Source organism: Oryzias latipes, chromosome 22 (genome assembly GCF_053564925.1).
Source record: "Oryzias latipes strain Hd-rR chromosome 22, Olatipes_Hd-rR_3.1".
NCBI lineage: Eukaryota > Metazoa > Chordata > Actinopteri > Beloniformes > Adrianichthyidae > Oryzias > Oryzias latipes.
This window is the reverse complement of record NC_136258.1, coordinates 16,840,187-16,859,484: the sequence shown is the minus strand read 5'-3', so window position 1 is coordinate 16,859,484 and position 19,298 is coordinate 16,840,187. Positions and strand designations below refer to the sequence as shown.

Sequence of the window (19,298 nt, the reverse complement as noted above, 5' to 3'; positions counted from 1 at the left end):
TCGGCTGTGTAGTAATGGGTGGATTATAAACATTGCAGAGTATAGATTTCCTGTCAGATCCTATGAATCAAACATCCTTATCTCATTTCCAGACTGCCGCCCATCCAACGTTAACATCTCCCAGCCTGGGAGCCTGTGAGAGCGTGGGGAGCCCATATTCATGCACACACTCACACACAAGAGGTAAACACAATCTGACTGACAACCAGACATGCCCCAGAAGCCACACACACACGAATTGGTTAGACAGTAAGAGACAGAGTGACTGTTGTCACCCTGCACAACACAGGCACTCCAAAGTCCATTCAAAGATTTCAAAAACCACTTAGGTCTCCTGTCCATATTTGTTAAGCAAGCAAACCTAAAGGCTACAGTGCAATGAATTCAAAGAGAGGGAAGAACCTGCATTGGAGAAAGCATCAGACTGAGGGGGAAAGGGATAAACATGCCTCCTAAATGAAATTTAGGTGAGGTTGGGATGGAGGGTGGCTGACAGCAGGTGGAGGGAAAGAGTCTCTGGATCCCTTGATTCAGTTTATATTGCAAAGAAAAATGTTTGGGTTGGAATTATGCTGCATTTTGACCAAGGCTAAAGATTGATGCCTGATTCCTCCTATGCTTGGACATCATATCAGTGGTTGCGTCTGATACGTTACATATTTTTTTTTCTGTCTGCCTGCCTTTCTGCCTCTTCGCTGAGTGTCTTTTCAGTGGATTACCAACAAAGTAATTGAGTTATGGAGCTTTGTGGACCAGCAACTGCTGCACAAATATGCTTTTGTTGGAATCCATCACGATGCCCTGCACAACCGCGGTATGCAAAGCCAGAAAAACAACGCAAACCAAGAACAAATCACAAAACACTCACACACCACCAGACAGCCAAAGGTTAATATACCATTCTTTCTGATTTTAGGGTGTTTCAAATAGCCAATATTTGGTTGGTTTTTTTACAAAGTAATTATTATTATTTTAATTTACCCTTTTTTCTGGTTTGGCAAATAGATGTGAAAGAAAAATCTATACCAGTTTCTTGACAGAGTTGGCGTATGTTTTAAACAGGTTCATGGGAATATTTAACCAATTTTTCGAAAACACATTTATAAAGTCAAGCATTGCTCTTGGGCAAAGAAGTCTGTGCTTTAGAGTTGCATTGCAATGTTTCTCTGTCTCTTCTACTTCCACTTGGAGAACGCTGTTTTGAGCTGTTTCAATCTCTAACATACCAGCCTAAGATGACTACCATTAAAGAATCACTCCAATGAAAATTGTGTTTTCGGGATTTTTAACATATTCTTGTGGCATTATTCAGATGATGAGGACGCATAAATAAAGTTAAGCTTAAAATTGCCTTACTTAGTATTTCTTTATTCAAATCGCTGTGAATCAGGAGCAGACAAAAAAAATGCATTTTGAAAAAGAGCCAATTTGTGACGTACAAAATATGCTGGGCAGACAGGTTCCCTACTCTGAGATCGTAGCAAAAGGGGGGGGGGGGGTGGTCCCGGCCACAATTCAGGGGCAAATGTCTACTGAACTACTGCCACTTTGCAGAAACTATGTCCTAGAAACTATGTCCTTTTTATTAATTTTGGCTAAAAATGGCAAAATCATAATTAAAATTCCACTGGGAACATCTTAAAAATAGATCAAAAGATGATCGGAGTTGAACTTTTAGCAGGGCAAAATAGGGAAAACTGAAGGGCAGTGTACCGGGTACCTGCCCAAGAAGCACCTGGCTTTCATGACACAAGCTGGACAGGCTCCAGCATCGCCATGGTGCTGAACAAGACTAAGTGGGCATAGAAAATACACGGATGGATCCTGCGCTGTAACTAAAGTGTAACTAAACTGTAACTCCCAGCTCTCGAATAACAACCCACACTATAATATGCCCTCTACCAAACTTGAGACCTTAACACAATGCAGTTGGACAGCAATTTATCTCATGGCAACCGCCAAACCCAGACTCAGGTTGCCAGTTGGAGACGCGTGACTCATCCCTCCAGAGAATCTGTCTACACTGTTGTAGAGTACAGTATAGAGGGGATCTACACAGCAGCATCCAACACTTCGCTTTAACTGATGATGTATGGATGGTTAGCAGCTGCTGGAAATCCATTCAACAAAGCTCTCTATGGACTGTTGTTAAGCTAATTCAAACCCCACAATAAAACAGAGGTCTGTAGACCATTAAATATTCATTATTTCCGAAATTTCATAACTGGACGGGTTCCACAGTTTTCATCACAGTACCACACTGGAACTCAAATTTGTTTGTATGACTGAACACCTATATATATATATTTATTATTTATTCATTTACATAAAAGTGTATGTAATTCTTCTTGTTTTCCTTTTTATGGTAAAAAAACCCACATTAATATTGATGCCAAAATTTATCAATATTGGTATCAACTACAGTGAATTTTGATGTTTGTGGCCTTAAACATGAGCTGCAGCAAAAAGGTCTTGAGACCGACTCTGTTGAAATTTGTGTTTTAGTTTTTTTTTTCACGTTATTGTAGCATTTCTCTCACGATGGAAGACATATAAAATAATGTAAGAATAAAACTGAATTTCTGAGCATGTATTTATTCAAATAAATTGGTAGCAGATTAAAAACTGCAGTTTGAAAAAGCTCTCAGTTGACGCAGTAACTGAAATGGGCGGGCCAAAGTTTGATGCATTCACTTGCACACAATTACATCAATGTTCTTCATTTTTCTCGTCTGAGCAGACATCTGGCTAAATATTGCTCCAATATTGCTCACGGTTTGTTTGTTTTTAGCACAGCTTGGGGTTGTGAGGGGCTGTAAGCTAGCGGGAGACAGTGTAAACAAAGAGATGATGGGATATCAGTTGAGGGTTACTTCCTCACCGACTGTCCTGCCCACAACTTCAGAGGCGAATTTCGGATGAACTCCTGCTGCTGCTCTGCAGAAACCGTATCCTAGAAAAACAACACAGTTTTTTTTATGTCGGCCAAAAATGGATAACCATAATTAAAAGACCACTGGAAATGTTTTTACAATGGATAAATATATAGTTGAAGTGGCACTTTAACAACATTCAAATAAATAGAAAAAGGAAAGACACAGTAAGTGTAAGTTACAGTGTATCAGTAACCAGTTTACATTAAAGAGTTATACTTAAAGTTTCAGATTAAAACTTACTTTGCTGTAAATTCTGAATGAACTGGCAACGCTTTAAAAATATTTTTTAAAGTCTTACAAATGACTCCTGCTTTCATGATCTTGGTCAGTCAAATATAACCCCATGTGTATTTTTTTTTAGAGTTGGCTGGAAGCTCTTCACTTCTGATTAATTCACTGGGAACTGAACAGGATTGCTGTTGTCATTCTTTAGTGTGCAAGCTCCATGCCATTACATTTATAGATTTTCTCTTTGATGGGATAATTTGGTCTTCATATCTCTCCCAAATGAAGTGATCCTCGGTGCTCCGTGCACAGCTCAGTGTCCAGGACCCATTTTCAAATACAGTTAATCGCATTCGAAAAGAATCAATGATACTTTGGCGGTGACAATATCATTCTTTTAATGTCGCTTAATTTCCTCAGCGAAATGATTGCATCAATAGCCTGGAACCCATTTCTACCTTTCAGTATGAATTAATCTATTAAGGACAATAATTACACGTTTGTAACAGATAGGGTTTTGTAGTCAGAGGCAAACGCTGTCCGGTCTCCATTGTGCGCTTGGATGTTGGCACTGTCCTGACTGTCATCCATTCAGTCTGTGAATTACTCCATCACGCTGGGAAAATAAATAAAGAAGGGCTCCTGTGCTGCAGCCCCTTGGTGGGCCTTAGTGTGAGATAGCCCTCCCTCTAGTGGAGATGAGGTTGCTGTCAGCCCGGTTCACCTCCCAAATAACAGCTGAGGCAGCAAAAGCTGAGAAGAAAAGCAAGAAGAAGGAGAAGAAATGTACATTTATTATGATTATTTCAACATTGAAGGTCTATTTTACATTTTAATTTGGGAAAATGTAGTGAAGATTGAAGCAAATACATTAAGAAAATGATGCAGCTGCACCGGTCCAATACATATATACTTATTTGTTTACTTTTAAACATTTGAGAAAGTGTGAATGCCTGTTATGTGAGACAGTAACTGTGATCTATGCAAGAGGACCTTTTGCCTTCTCATTTATTCATCAGCAGTGGAAACTAGCAGAGAGCGCGTTTTCGCTGCTTCTTCTCCTCACCTGGCGTTTTCTCAGGTGAGCGCCCACCCACCTGATGGCCGGGAGGAGGAGGAGGAGGAGGGGGGGGGGGCAAAGAGGTAGAAGAAGCCCGATGAGGGCCTCTAGAAAATCACGCTGTACGCTTTAAAACAGCTGCTCGGGAGCGCAGAGGGGAGGACGGAGAGTGATGGAGGCGCAGGAGTTCGCAGAGCTGTGACGTGAAAGTTTCGGTATAAAACAAGAGAAAAGAGAGGCGAGCCCTCCAAACTGGGTAAACAATCCTAATTTAGCCGCGTGGAAACACAGTCCACAGGCGGCTGCCACTGTCTTGCCTCTCCATCACCGAGTCACACCTGACCCGGCTCTCCGCTTTCCTGCCGCCGGCCGGTGGAGTGGTTCGGTGCAGCACCACGACGTCTCGGAGACTCCACGTCCACGCAAGCCGGGGGGGATGTGACATGAAGGTACACATTCATCAACGCAGTCGGCGCACAACGGTCAAATCTCCCCTTGTCTTAGATTTTGTCTTAATTGAGTACAAATCCACGCTGAGGTGGCAGGCGCGAGGGAATTACAAGACTTTTGTAGTAGAATGCAGGCACGTGCAGCACATGCAGTCATGCAAGCTTTTCCCCAGGGAACTGAGACACATTTAAAACTTTCATTTAATTGTTTGAGGCTAAAAGTGACCAGAAAGCAAAGTATTTATTACAATGGAGTTGTATTTGCAAAATAAAAGTCATAAGTGTATGTTTTAATTTTTTTATGTTTTAAATATTTAGGTAAAAGTTATTTAGTTGTAAAAATAAATAAATAATAATAAAGACATCTTGCAATAAAAAAATATATCTACCAACTGTTGAGCTAATTTAAGAATATTTTTTGGCATTGCTTTAGAGAAAAACATCTTTAAGTGTGCTTAAAACTTTTTTCTTTTCTTAAAAAGCTTCAAAAAGTGTCCAAAGTTATTCAATTTTCTTATTTTGAAAATCTCAATTTAAACATTCTTATTTAAACTCTTTGCACATTAAAAGCTTTTAGATGTTGGTATGCTTTTTGGCATGTCAGCTGTGATGAACAGCGTCCCTCCAAGAGGTCTATTGTTTACTTGTATCAGATCCAGTCCCGTCAAATCAGCTGTCACACCATCTTATATTTTTTCATAGGATTGCTGATAAGAAGCGGTGATAGCAGCAGGGCTTTCATAGCTCAGGTTGCACGTCAAGGATTGCATGGTCTTTGGGACACTGCTGGAAAACATGCAGAAATGTGATTTGTCAAACACAATCGTCTAACAGAATGGAAGCACAAGGTAGATAGAAGGCGTCAGAGACGGCATTTTTCAGCTTAAAGGATCTCATGTAAATCCTGCTTTTTGTACATTTGATAGACAGGAGTAATACATGCAGCTGTTTTGGGTTTGTTATAAATTTAAAATATTAACAGCACTTTTATGCTTAATACGGCTGATTTGAAAAGCGGTGCCCTTTTTGACTCTTTCCGTAAATAAATTGGCGGAAACTTGACAAAATTGATGTAGATTGTATTCTTTTTTGATTTAATTAAACTGATTTGACATCCATCTTGATAGGATTTCCATTTATTTATTCAGTGGTTTTGTCACAAAAATAGACCATATGCTGTATGATTTCTGCCACTGTGGAGGCACTATCGCTGCACATCAGTAGGCCTGGAAGGATCAATAGGGACTGCGTGATGTTTTTGCATTGATTATAGAAACGTGAGCCGATGAATGGAACTGGATTCCTCTCTAGGGGTTATGCTGCTCCTGTTCAGCAGAGAAAACTGAAAAGCAGCAAAGTGACACAACACAGCTTTTTTTTTTTCTTTAAACGAACATTCTGGTGGAGCTCATCTCCTCCTCTGATTTGCCGAGGAGGCTGCAGGCTGCCGTCAAGCACCTAGTGAGTTTCAGAGAATTGCTGCTTCTTCTTGCTTGACTCAGCCAAGTGTCAAGATCCCGTGGTAAGCTCCGCTCCTATAATGTGGGGATACAGTAACACGGAGACCCTCTCTGACTGTGAAATGCTATCTGCATTCTCTGCATTCTTACTGAGCTTGATCAACAGTGAAACACAGGCGCTTCTAAAGCTGGGGTTAGAGAAGACAGAGCTGGATTTTCCGCTGCTTTAGAAGCTGATGGGCTTCCAGGCCGTGAGTTATGGCTTGAGATCATCTCTCACAGGTGCTGAAAGAGTCACAATGGTCCCTTCCATGCGACTCCCACAAATGGAGCTAAACGGCAGCTCAATAAATACACTTAGTGTCCTCAGTTGGTTGAAAGCTGTTGCTTTTTGAAAGTGAAGTGCTGCAGAAGCATTTTACTGCTCCCTGATTCTTTTCCACTGAGTGCTTTTATGGGATTCAGCTTTATAATACAAAAGAGAGAAAACATTTTAAACACCAACATTTTTCTAAAGATTGGTTTAAAACAATATTCCCTATTATGTCTGTTTCATCCAATCGAAACATTTTACTCAGATCAAAAAGTGTTTTTCAGAAAAAAATTAGTTTAAATGTAATACAAATCACTGTTTTGCTGTCAATAAAAACAATGAAAGTTTGATTTTTATTTGAATTAACGTAATCTGATTTCTTGGAAACCGGAGTTATGCGTCTCTGTAAATGAGGTGGAAAATTTGTTGTGTTGTCCTAGCTGCACCTCTGTTGTTCATGTGATGGGTTGTTTTGTCTATGTGTGTGAGAGCCGTGTGTTGCGCATAGAGGAGTGTGTGAGCGTTTGGATCCCTCCTCCCCGGCGCTCTGCCGGCCCCTTGGTTGCTTTAAGTCCTGCCCCTCGGAGCCAGCCAACAGCAGCTGTTCCATATTCATCAAGCCCTTGAGTCTTAAAGAGCCCTATCCCGAGCATGGAAAGAGTCATTCCTCTCGCTCGCACTCTCATGCTCTCTCCATCTTAGCGCTCATCCCGCCGCTTCCTGCGCTTCTCCGTCTCTCACCCCTTTTTACCTCTCCGTCTATCTGTCCCTCCTCCCTTCACTCTTTCCTGGCTCTCCCTCTCTCTCTCACTTAGACAAACACTCTTTCTCTGTCTCTCTTCCACTCATATATACACTAACACACACACTCAACACACATGCACACACACTCAATCCATCAGTCCGACATACCTGTGCAGGCTGGGGGGGGAGTGTTGCTGGAGGGACTTTTCGGCAGCGTTGTCTCTGAGGGTGCTGTGCCATCATTTGGGGAAGAAGCGAGTCTCAGTTGTTTTCTCTTTTCTCTTCTTCTCATTCCTGGAATGCTAAAACTGGACTGATGGACATTTCAGAACTTTGTCTTCCAGACCCTCTCAGCTATCATAACCAGTAGGTGCAGCTTGTTTCTCTTTCCTTCTTTTTACTTTTCTTTTCATTTCTTTTTGGTGTTGTAGTGCAGATGATGTCTTAGCCGTTTTCCTTTTTCCTGATTTGAAGTCTTTGCTTTTTGTTTTTCACAAGTCTTGCAAACTTTTCTCCTGTCGTCACTAAGCCGTTTTCTTTTCTGTCTCCACGGCCGCCCTGCATGGACTCAAAAGTTGACTTTTGTGTCCACTGTTTGAAGGTTTTAGCTCATGGTGAACATGACAGTGGAGAAACAGGACAGGTGCAGCTGTGTGAATTGTGTGTGTGAGTGTGTGTGTGTGAGTTAGTATGTGTGCATCACGCGTGCTCCCCTTTATGAATATTATTCAGAGCATGGCAGATCGATTTACCTCGCACTTCTGCAAAGTGTGTATTTTTTCCCCCCTAAGGAATGTGTGGTACCTGTCCAGTTGGGTTATGAGCTTGTTTGCTGATGGCTTGATGTCAGAGCCCACCGCCCTGCCTGAATGAGAATTATACTGCAAGAAAGATGAGATTAACTCGAATCCGTGGAATTGGGAAGGATAAATTACACGCTGTTATATATATATTTGTATCCGGGGGAAAGACGGATGAAAAGACCTTGTAACCTCAGAGAGCCGGGAGGTCTGTTTTCGGACGAGCCGCTGTCTCCACAGCTCGTGGCCGCTGGCGCATCCTGAACTTCCAGTGCCTCTGTGAGAAAACAGCAAAGTCTCTGGTTTTAAACCATCAGTAATCTTATTTAGTATTTGGAAACATTTAATACATATGTAGCAGTGTTTTTTGCACTTAAATACGAGTTAGTTTGAAAGGTGCAGCAGAAAAAGATCAAACCTTAAATTAAAACTTCCTTTTAAAATTATTGCTAATTTTCTTCAATATTTAATTTTTTTTTATCAGGTTTCTTGCAACACACAAATCAGATTTGTTGAAAACTAAATGCCACTAAGGTTATTAAAAGGCTAAAAAATATTCTAAAGCCTCTGTAAATTCTAAAAGAAACGTCTTCAGATAAAATACGTAAAGAACAGGTTTGAGGTTAAAATATGATTTTTTTAATCTGAAATCGTTTGTCTAAAGTGTTTATTTTTAATAATTTGTTTTAATTTTTTTCAGGCGGTTAAGTTTTTGTCAGTCAGTAGTTTTTAGTACAATGCTCACAAGGGGAAAACCTCTCATGAATAAACTGCACTGCCTCTACTTACACATTAGAAATATGTAATAGCTAAATGTTGTTAAAAAAAAACAACAAAATAAAATACACATTTTACAAAAATACAACTTACAATATGCAAAAATATTAGTAGCTTCTTTATTATTCATAAAAGCCTAAATCCAAAAAAACAAAAACAAAAAACAATCAAATGCAAACAAAAAAACGTTTTGGGTTGATTTTCTTTACTTTTTTTCTGCATTAGCTCATTTATATCCAATCGCCACAGATAGTACTCTTCACTGTTAAACTATTATGGGTTTTTATAATATTAATATTATTTCTAGTAATCAAATATTTATAATAAAATATATGTTTGTTGCACAAGAAAAATAAATCAATGCAACTTATTGAAAAGTCTTGTGTCTTTTTTGGTATTTTATTGTGAAATTATAATTTCAACTCCCCAACCTTTTTAGACATGTAACGTCACACACGTAAAATTTAAAGTTATATTTTTCATAATAAAGTGAATAAATACATGTAAAAACACTATTTACAATTATTAATTTTCTTTTTTATTTGGTATGTTTTCAAAGTTTGCTTTTATTTTAAAGCTTTTTCTAGTTTTGTGTGATGTAGTGTTGTTTGGAAAAAAAAACTTACTAACTCTTTAAATGAGAAAGAATCATAAAACTTTTGCATCACAAAGGAGGTTTTTTCAAAATCCGGTTATTCAGAGTAAAATATTGGTGAATTTTTAATCATTAAAATCGATGTTACCGCTTGGAAAAATGATTCCCAATTATTCCAGATAGCCATCTATTAACCAAGATTTTATTTGTGGAGCTCTGCAGCTTTTCTTGTTAGTTTAGCCTCAGCAGAGGCTTGTTTTTCTTTGTTTTGCTAAATGTAAACTGGTTTTCATAACTCATTCCAGAGGACTGGAAAAAAACAACTTGAAGGTTGAGGACTTGTGGAACGTCTGTGTGTTCTTTGCAACTGTTACAAACTATAGTGGAATACCAGTAAAATATCTTTGTTTATGCTGTTGAAATTGTTTGCAAACTAAAAGTCACTTTTCATTTTTTATTCCAGCCCCATGTTTTATCTAAGTTGGCAACAAGTAAGAATGTTTTTTTGTGAACTATAATTTTAAACATAATTTTAGTAATCATGCCAGAGGAAAACCGTGTGCGGCTCCTTATAAATACTGCATTATAATCATCTTTCAGAGTGCACAGAGGTTAGTTATGGTTTATAGTGGGAATTTTTCAGTAAAGACTGAGACATCCTCAAGATTTTGAGTGACAGTGAATTGAGACGTGTCTTCTCTAATTTCTGAATGTTCTATCAACACTCCTGCTTTCCTTAAGCCCTGGCAGAGCCACTGCAATAAACTAACAAGGCTATCCAGTTTCCTTTCATGAAATAAGAGCTTTTTTAATGTATTTTTAGAGAGGCAGAAAGAAGTTAGCACACAGTGATGAATTAGATTTCAATTTATTTGACTTCATTCCCAGCTCGCTGCATTAGAGCCTGCAAACAGCCATCTCCAGCAGTCCGTCCACTTGATTCTTATTAGGTTTCAAAAACCAAGGCGAGGGAATTGCATTAGTGTATCTTAAGTTAAAAGCTCTTTGCTCTTTGACCAAGTGTTTCATTGTTATTGGGTTAATCACATTTTTGCTGTCTTCATGGAGATGCTATCAGAGGCTATAGAGGCAGTGATGGGTAACCAAAGCAGCCCCGCACAGACACTATCCAGATGGGATCAGCTTACGGTAATTTGGTTTCAGAATACATTACCAGAAGAGGATCCTGGCTGAGGATGGCCACACTGCTGTGAGCCAGGAGCTGGTGGCCTGTGGAGCTCCACCGTGCAGCCATCCCAGCCCACTCCCACCATTTTTAACTCCTAAAGCTTTTAGAAGGTGTTGGAATGTGTGTCTTAAAAACAAAAAGAAAACAAACTATTGTGCCTAAGTCTGTTACAGGATTCTAAATACTTCTTCCTTGTATCAACAGGGCTTTGTTGTCCAATTCATTAGAGAGATTCCTGACTCCAATGGCTACGCTGGAGCCGTCACATTTCTGGTATATAGTTTGATTACTCTTGTTGTGAATGTGTCGCTCAGCTCTGGCTGAGATGTGGAAGCAGTGTTTTTGTCAGTCTGTGGGTCTTTAAAAAGTCTGTTGCTGTAGAGGTCGGCAGGTTCATTGAGGGTAGCCTGACACTTTGTCTGGCTTTTAAGGAGCCACTTCATCTCGGCTTTATTTTCCCGATCATGTGGACTTTTCTTTCCTCATCTGTAGCTCTCCATTTTGCATTAACCGTGCTCCACAACAGATACTCTGTTGATGTGTTTTGCATTTAGTATTGATCAGAATAGGAAGATCTCTGTCGTGGTAACATGCTGTCTTCTGAGATCTGGTGTGTGGCTTCTTCAAATCTAGATGATTACTCGCCACGTCTCTTTGGCTCCGTCGCGGCATCCACCTGCATCAAAATCAGCAGCAATCACTGCATGCGCACTTTCTGATTTCTCATCCTCAGTAACCTTGGGCACCTCCGCTGCAGTGTGAGAATCTGTTTAAAAATAACCAGGTCCATTAGTCTAGAAGGATAATGCTAGCAGATGTGGGCTCTCATGCCCTTGTGGCAGCAGAGTGCTATCACTGACACGGTGCGTCAGCACTTCTTTCCTGTTGCTTCAGTGCTGAAGGGCTCCTCTTTATTCACTCACACACGCATGTACTCAGGTGTTCATATGCATTCGAACAACTCACAAAAAAAAAAAAAAACAACACTACCGAAAAGAAATCAGTTAACAGAGATGTTACTCGTCACGTAAATGAAAAAGAAACCCCTGAAAGTAAAGTTTGCCGAGTTTGAGGTGTTTCCCTCTTACAACAATCTGTGACTCTGAGACCAATTCCAGCTCCAATAATTCACAATTGATTAGAAAATGTGATGCAAGGTGGGTAACTATATGGGTGTTTATCAGTGAAGGCTATTGGTATTGAGCGGTCAGTTGTTTGAAGGTTATGTTTCAGAGCAGTAATTGAAATGCAAAATAACATTAGGATCGATGGTTAGCTTTGTTTATTTATGAAATCAATATTGAAACCATCCGTCACAGTAGCGGCTCTGATTCTCAATGACAGCTTCACCAAGTCTTCTGCGCGCGGCCTGGCTGAGCCTCGCAGCCATCCCAGCTTTTAGAGCGTGGACTTTGTTTTGCCGGCGCTCTTTGGAAATCTGACTTTAAACGTTTTAGGCTGTTGTTTTCATTTCGTAGCTGGAAAAAGCACGACATCATTTGTTTTGAAAAGTTTTTGAATAAAAGGGGAAATAATAGTTTATTCTGAAAGGTGGATTTTAATTTTCCATTATTTGTATTTTCAATGTTTACCTTTTATCTCATTACAGATGTTAAAATCTCCCCATCCCTACAGGATATTCAGGTACTCCAGTAAAAAAATGGAACTGAAAATTAAATTCCAATTCAATCAGGTTATCGGTCTAGGTTCTGACTCTCTTGTAATACAATAATTTAATCTGATAACTGACAAATTACTAAGAATAAGAGTGTGTGCTCACCTGGCTCGAGACCATGCAGCCGCGTGTTTATGTGTGCGGTTGCCTGCCGGTCACAAAACATGTTCACATTAAACTGCCTTCTTATGAGACCACCCAACACTAAGTGGAATCAAATGGTCGCACTGAGTGACTGGCTGTTGAACCTGCGACACGAGATGATGTGAATGCGACACCGCGCGTTTAGATTGCACCCCTCTCCTCACCTCCCCGCCGCCGCCGCCTCCTCCTCCTCCTCCTCTCTCCAAGGAAACACATTAATTCAGGAAATATCCCAGAAGTTTAATTATTCCTGAATGGTGTGGTGGTGGACACCAGCGTATAAATCAGTTAGGCCCACCCGCCTTTTTATTACCAGCACTATTTATGGAGAATGTGTGGCAGCTGGTGGAGATGAGCCTGTAAAAGGCTAGAGGCTATTGCAATGACGGTGTCGGCTGCTGTGGCGTGTGACAGTCATAACAATGGAGTATTTGAGGAACATCCCTTGGTGGGGAAGTTGTTTTAGTTTTTTTTGTGCCTAGAACATTCGAAATGACAGGGACTTAAGTTCCACTGCAGTGAAAATGTTATATCATCCTTTTTAATCGTACCTGCAAGAGATTATGGCCCACTCCTGTGAGCCTCTGCAAACATTGACGCTCCCCATTGTGTCTAAATCATCCCTGCCACATGACAAACCTGCACATCTGAGCCTGCTACTATTGTATTTCTTGTACTTTAGTTTGTTTTTGTTTGGCTTTTCTACCGATTAAGAAGATCATTTATATGGAAACCGGATTGGTTCTTAGTTTTAGCCAAGAAGTAACCCCCCCCGCACACACACACACACATCACCTAAACAAGGATGGCCTATCAGATAAAGATTAATGAAGTAATTTCATGCATGGCTCTATGTCTCTGTCCCTCCATATGAACAGTGACTGTGTCTAAAGCGGTGATTTACATTGAGCTGTGTTAAATAGCTGTAAGCCTCCATTATTATAGTTCTCTCACAAATAAGAACCTTAAATATGCTTTTACTCCTTTTTTATTTTTTAGGAATATTTTGTCTTCCTTTCTTTGGAAAAATAGTCTTTTTTTTCTTAAACATAGCCCTGAGTGCAAGGAAGGTATGCCACCTGACACTTTCGGTGATTGCCCACAACTCACTTGGGGATAAGCAATGCAGTATCTCTGTACTTTAATTTTTAATTCATCACATGATCTGTCTTACTCAATTGGAAACTCTGCTTTTATCTGTTAAGGTTGCAGTTTAAAAAGAAAAACGATATTTTCAGGTTTTGATTTTTTTTTTAAAATTTCGTTTTTATTGCCTCCCAAATATTCAACGAGTCAAAGGTAAAGCGATTTATAAGCGTCTTTAATGAATCAACCAGCAAAGTTTTCTCAGCGTTTCAGTAGAGCGTGTTGTGATATTGACGTCAGCGTATCGGTAACACACAATATCAGGTTGTGTCTGATGCTATTCATCACAGCAGATTTCTCGTGACAAGCTTTAGAGAGAACTATCTGTTTCACGTCTTTCTTTTTTGCCACCCGACTAATTATTTTTGTAGTTATCATGAGCCATTGTACTTTCAAGTTGTTAAATTAAACCGTGACTGTGACACAAAACGGAAGTAATGAAAACTAATCTTTTCTAATGAAAAGGCAGAATTAGAAATTTGATCCCAAATGTAGGCTGAAATTATTACTGAACTTTTTTTTTTTCACATGTTCTATGATGAGCTGCCTAATTCTGGAGAGAGCTTTTTCTTTCTCCCTGCTGGGTCTGTATAGAAGATTGTTAACCCTTTGCTCTCTACATTTGAACACCAAGGGATTCTCTCCCACATCCTCCATTGACAGTAGCTCTATCATGTGCCAGTTGCTTCCGTCAACATCCTGAAATCAGCCCCCCTTAGAAGAAACAGATCTGCCCACTGCGGCCCAGACAGTTTACGTCAGACGAGCAACAGCGAGCACCCGTATCACAAAAGGCCCATTCTTTCCTACCAGCAGCATCTCTCCAACAGGAAGGAGCGGGAGCAGGGGGATCAATAGATGTGATCTGCTTCTTGGCCAGCTCTATCTGGTGATGCTGCTGGAGCATGGGGCTCATGTTGTCGTAGTGAGCTCATGGTTTTATAAAGACTACAGTGACATCGCTGTGAAGCAGCTAAATATAATCCTCTGCCACACACTGAAAAAACCTAATTACCTAGGCATGGGGCAGCTTGTCCCCCTCAGCCTACCCACTATTGATTTGGTCCTCGCTCCCAATTGGCACCATAAACACTTTTATTCTTCATCCCCTTTCACTCATTTCCTCACCTACCTTCTTGCTTACTGTAGACTTTTCCCTCATCTTTTCCTTTGTTTGGAAGATCTCCCTCTAGAAGAATCCATTTTCTCTTAAGTGTTTATGTTTGTTAATTAAAAACCTAAAACTTTGGATCCTTAACAGTTTTGTTCAGCTATAGTTGGTAATATATTTGAGAAAATCCTAAATTAGAACCCCCTCCCTCATAAAATAGAATCGGTCCCTCTGGAGTGCCAGGTTTGCCTGAAACTAAACCATAGTGGTCAACCAATCCTCCCACCCCCACACAACAACACCACTTGTGCTCTGTTTGTGGCACAAATACACATAGGCTGAACATGTTCATGAAACGCACACATGGTCTTGCACATTTTCCCTAAAGTCTTTGCTCATTCCCTTGATAGTCATTAAACAGTCAGACATTTAAGTGTGTTTTGATAGATTTCCATCTCTTCCTTACTTTACACCCATCTTTCAATCCTTTCATGTTTCCCATGTGGTCACACACACAAGTCACCACAAACTTCTGTATGCATTTTTATGACTTTGGTGCAGATTTTGGTCGCAGTTCTCCCCAAATGAGTGTGAGTTAGAGCGTTAAAAAGCGCCAAAGGGCCCTGCAGGAGAGGTCAGCGTGGCAGCTGCTTGTGGGTCTGGCTGCAGTGGGGAGGCTGAGCCGGGCTGAGAGGAGGTCTGTCAGGAGCTAATTGAGTTCGTCCTACTAGCGCGGACTCTGGGGCCGGTGGCTTATCAGGCCACATCGCCTGAGGCCCTCGAGACAGAGCTGCCCCTACTGGGGCATCTGATATCACCATCACCCTGCCTTCAGATGTCAACCCCCACCATCAACCCTTTCCCCTCACTTACACAGCCTTATCAAATAGCAGGGATGTGACACTTTGGGATGAGGTGAGCTAAGGTTTTTATTTATTTTTTATTTTTTCCCGCCTCAGGATTTTACACCCCGTTTTCTGTTTGGTCTTAAGGTTTGATTGAGTCACAGTGAGAACAATGTCAGTCTCCTCCTGCAGTGGCAGTGTAGGTCTCAGCAGGGACACTTAACCTGGCTCAATTAAATTTTGAATGTTCTGCAAATTTTACCACAGTGTCGCCCGGTGTTCAGATTTTCACTTGCAGGCACGGGAGCTTGCAGCTCCTCTCTCGGAAGTCAAAGAAGAGTGAGCGCGAGACGAGCCGCCGGATCGTTAGGCCAGCTAATCCTGATCACAGCAGCACCAGTGGAATGATATTAGGGATCTGAAATGCTGTTAGGAGGGCCAGGTGGAATCAGATTAAAACCAAACTGCGCAGTGTGCAATTGCAGGCCCATAACTTACTACTCAGCATGAATTTTGATCGGTACAAAGGGAACAAAAGAAGGAGGAACAGAGAAAGGGTGAGATACTGTGTCTTAGAAGAGTGCTGTTCCTTTGGGCAGCCAGGCAGCAGAATTTGAAAAAGCTCTTACCTTGAGGAAGGAAGGAAGAACTATAGATTTTACAGCATCAAGTCTCAGATATTTCAGCAAATCTTTTCCTGTCTTCTCTGTCTGGGTAGCACATAAGGTAATTAGTACCTGCCCCACATAATAAATTATTTACTGAGACTATTGCTGCAGTCAAACTATTTAATGCTCATAATTCATTTTCCCCATGCAATTGTATTTATAGATTTAAATTGGACCTGTCCCACTAGAGATTACAAATATATATAGGAATTTTTCAGACTATTTGATTAATACACCAGGTTTAGGCAGTTAGTGTCCACTCAGTATCATTAATCAGTGTATGCGTGCTTGTTGAAAACACAGGCATAGTGGCGATTTAATGTGTCATAGCTGAATGAGTTAAGGAGATTCTGGCCAGCATATTTATTATAAATGACCACATTGAGCCGGAGGGGAAACAGTTAAGACACTTATGCAATTATGCTAAGTGTCACCCTGAGGATGGCCTTTGAACCGAGGTTAAGCTTACCCAGAATTTTTGAAATAAAAGCCAAATGGAGCCATCTTGCGCTCCTACGTTTTAATATATAGCCTTTAATAAGCCGAGTGCAGGTGCCCTATTGCGCAGGTGCCCATATCCATTTGAAACATAGAGCATAAGGCAGATGAACGGAGAGCCGCACATTAATTTATAGGGATGCAATCTGCATATATTATCTAGAACAGCAAATTCTATTTTAGACAGGGATAAGAAAGATTCCCCTTTTCTGTTTCTGCCTGGACATTAAGAGTAAATCTTAGTACTGTGTTAAATACATTCCTTAAATGGAGAGTAACTAAAAAAAGACAGCTATAAATTGGATTTTGTTGCACAGAATAGATTGTACATTCTCCACTGAAGGTTGGAGGATGAATTCCAAGAGGGCTCAGGCACGAGGGCTTATTCCACAAGGTCAATGGTTTTAACACGGGGCATATTTTTATTATTTATTTTATCAGTTAACCTTTTTGTGAATTTCCAGTAGTGTTAGGCACCTGGAGCTCCAATGAATATACATGACAGCAGGGAGGGAAACCCAGGAATGAGATTTAATTTGACATGCTGACCCCCATCTCCATGGACCCAGGAAGCCAGGGTGAGAAAATAAGGTTGACCCACTGACCCTTGGTCCTTAACCCCTCTGTCACCCATCCTCACAATTAAATCAGCCTGAGAGAGTAAGAAGCAGCCCCAACATCCAATAGGGAACATCGCAGTGGCGGCTCTTCAGGTTCTTGGTAATCCTACAGAGCTTTGATTTTGTCCAAAAATACCACTTTTACCAATTTTTCAGATATAAAACTGACTTGTTTCTGCAATATTATGTTGCAATATAGTAATGGCACTGAAGTACACCTTGGGGTTGTTTGGCTGTCACTTTCTAGGAACCCTGTACCAACATTTGCATAAGCCATGCGCAGCTCAATTTTGCTAATGCAGGCATGTGTAGGTGACCTTTCACCCTTTTCATTGTGCCTAATGCAAAAGGCTGTTTGTGTATGTTGTGTAGGACCCCGCCTTGACCCTCAGAGGTTGCTTTGTCTATGTGGCATCCTGGATATATTGAGTAATGCATCTCTCAAGCTCAGTCGGCACACATAAACGTGTTGAGTCCAAGCAGAGCTTCTTCCTGTTGTTCACTCACTGCAATTTCAAGTTAAAGGTTATAACACAAAACAGTTATATGGAACTGGAAGGCTTCAGAGTGCACTTTGTGGCCACCGCCAAAAGGCTGCACACGCTAAAGCATTAGATTACATGTACTCCAAAATACAGTTATTAGGCAGACAGTGAAAAAGTCAATACCTTGCCATCATGTTTCCTTTTGGTTGACTGCTGACTCGAGGAGACAAGCCAAGGTCCACTGTGCTCTCTAAACTATTGAGATGCTCCCCTTTCTGATGTGCTCTTTGTGTGAGTTGGGTTATAGTGCCCTTTCTTTATTCCTTTCCATCTCTAATTGGCCTTTACTCTTTTCTTTTCTGTCTGTTTACATTGTGTTGGGAATGTGAGCACTCATGGGTGTGCAGATATGTTGTACTAGTGTGTAATATTACTTAAACATCTGCCCTGAAATGTGGCTAATCAAGCACTTAAGATACTCCCACTGATTTTGAGAAAAGCAGACATGGTGATTAGAGGATTCATAACTGCAGTAATGAAAAATGTGTATATGGTGGAAGTACATTATATTTCTTTCATAGTTTTCTCTGGATTATATGAGTGAATATCGTTTGATTGTTTTGAAAAGCTACTTTTTTGCTACAAAACTAAAAAAAAAAGTTGTTGTATTTTTAAAGTTTGGTTTTTCGAATGAATATCTGTAACAAAAAGTTTGGCTTTATAGCATTACTGGTATAGTTATCATAAATACATATAATTTCATGTCTATTACCATAATGATGAACTGTTATAAGGCCATTTTGTTACTTTTTGGGGTTCATTACTATTTAAATTATCTGCTAACTGTCTTTACCTTCTTCTCTTGTTTCCTGTGAACCCTGCTCCTCAACCGATCCCACGTCCAGGCTGCTGAACAGAATGGCTGCTGATGAACGGCATCTGCCCTCCAGCTGTGGGTCCTACATAAAGACAGAGCCATCCAGTCCGTCTTCGGTCATCGACACCGTCAGCCACCACAGCCCCAGTGGCAACTCGGATGCCAGCGGAGGCTATGTCAGCACCATGAACAGCCACTCCAACGGCCTGGACTCTCCACCTATGTTCACCCCCAGTGGGCTTGGCGCCGGCACCTGCCGCAAACGCTATGATGACTGCTCCAGCACCATCATGGAGGACTCATCCATAAAGTGCGAATACATGTTGAACTCCCTCCCCAAGAGGCTGTGCCTGGTCTGTGGAGATATAGCCTCGGGGTATCACTATGGGGTGGCCTCTTGTGAGGCCTGCAAAGCCTTTTTTAAAAGGACAATACAAGGTATTTTTCCCTTTTTATCCCTCCTCCCAACAAGTATGCAATTTTAGTTTTCTTTTTGCAAAAATAACACACTTGATCTGTGGCACTTTTAGCTTCTTTGCCTCAGTCCTAATCACAGAAATATTTACTTTTTATCCTTTAAAAAAGTAAAATAATTGTATCAAAAAAAGTAACTGCTGCAGCATAAATTAAACTAGGATGCATACATACTGTATATCACATGATTAAATAACTATACATTCA

The 19,298-nt window shown here is 40.6% G+C and overlaps 1 protein-coding gene across 10 annotated transcripts in view; it reads left to right on the top strand.

The window, feature by feature from the left end:
• The first annotated feature begins 4,338 nt into the window (after positions 1-4,338).
• The window catches only part of esrrb (estrogen-related receptor beta), a 39,140-nt gene continuing 24,180 nt past the window's right edge, over positions 4,339-19,298 (top strand). For 2 of the 10 annotated variants that reach the window (XM_078940249.1, XM_078940248.1), the window contains exons 1-2: positions 7,069-7,553; positions 18,646-19,055. In XM_078940249.1, coding sequence (XP_078796375.1) covers positions 7,504-7,553; positions 18,646-19,055 — 460 coding nt within the window. In that variant the 5' untranslated portion in view covers positions 7,069-7,503. Of the gene's footprint in view, positions 4,671-7,068; positions 7,554-10,514; positions 10,659-10,752; positions 10,822-18,645; positions 19,056-19,298 lie in introns of those variants that run through there. The other 8 variants (XM_078940250.1, XM_011490105.4, XM_020713355.3 and 5 more) reach the window with 8 other exon arrangements.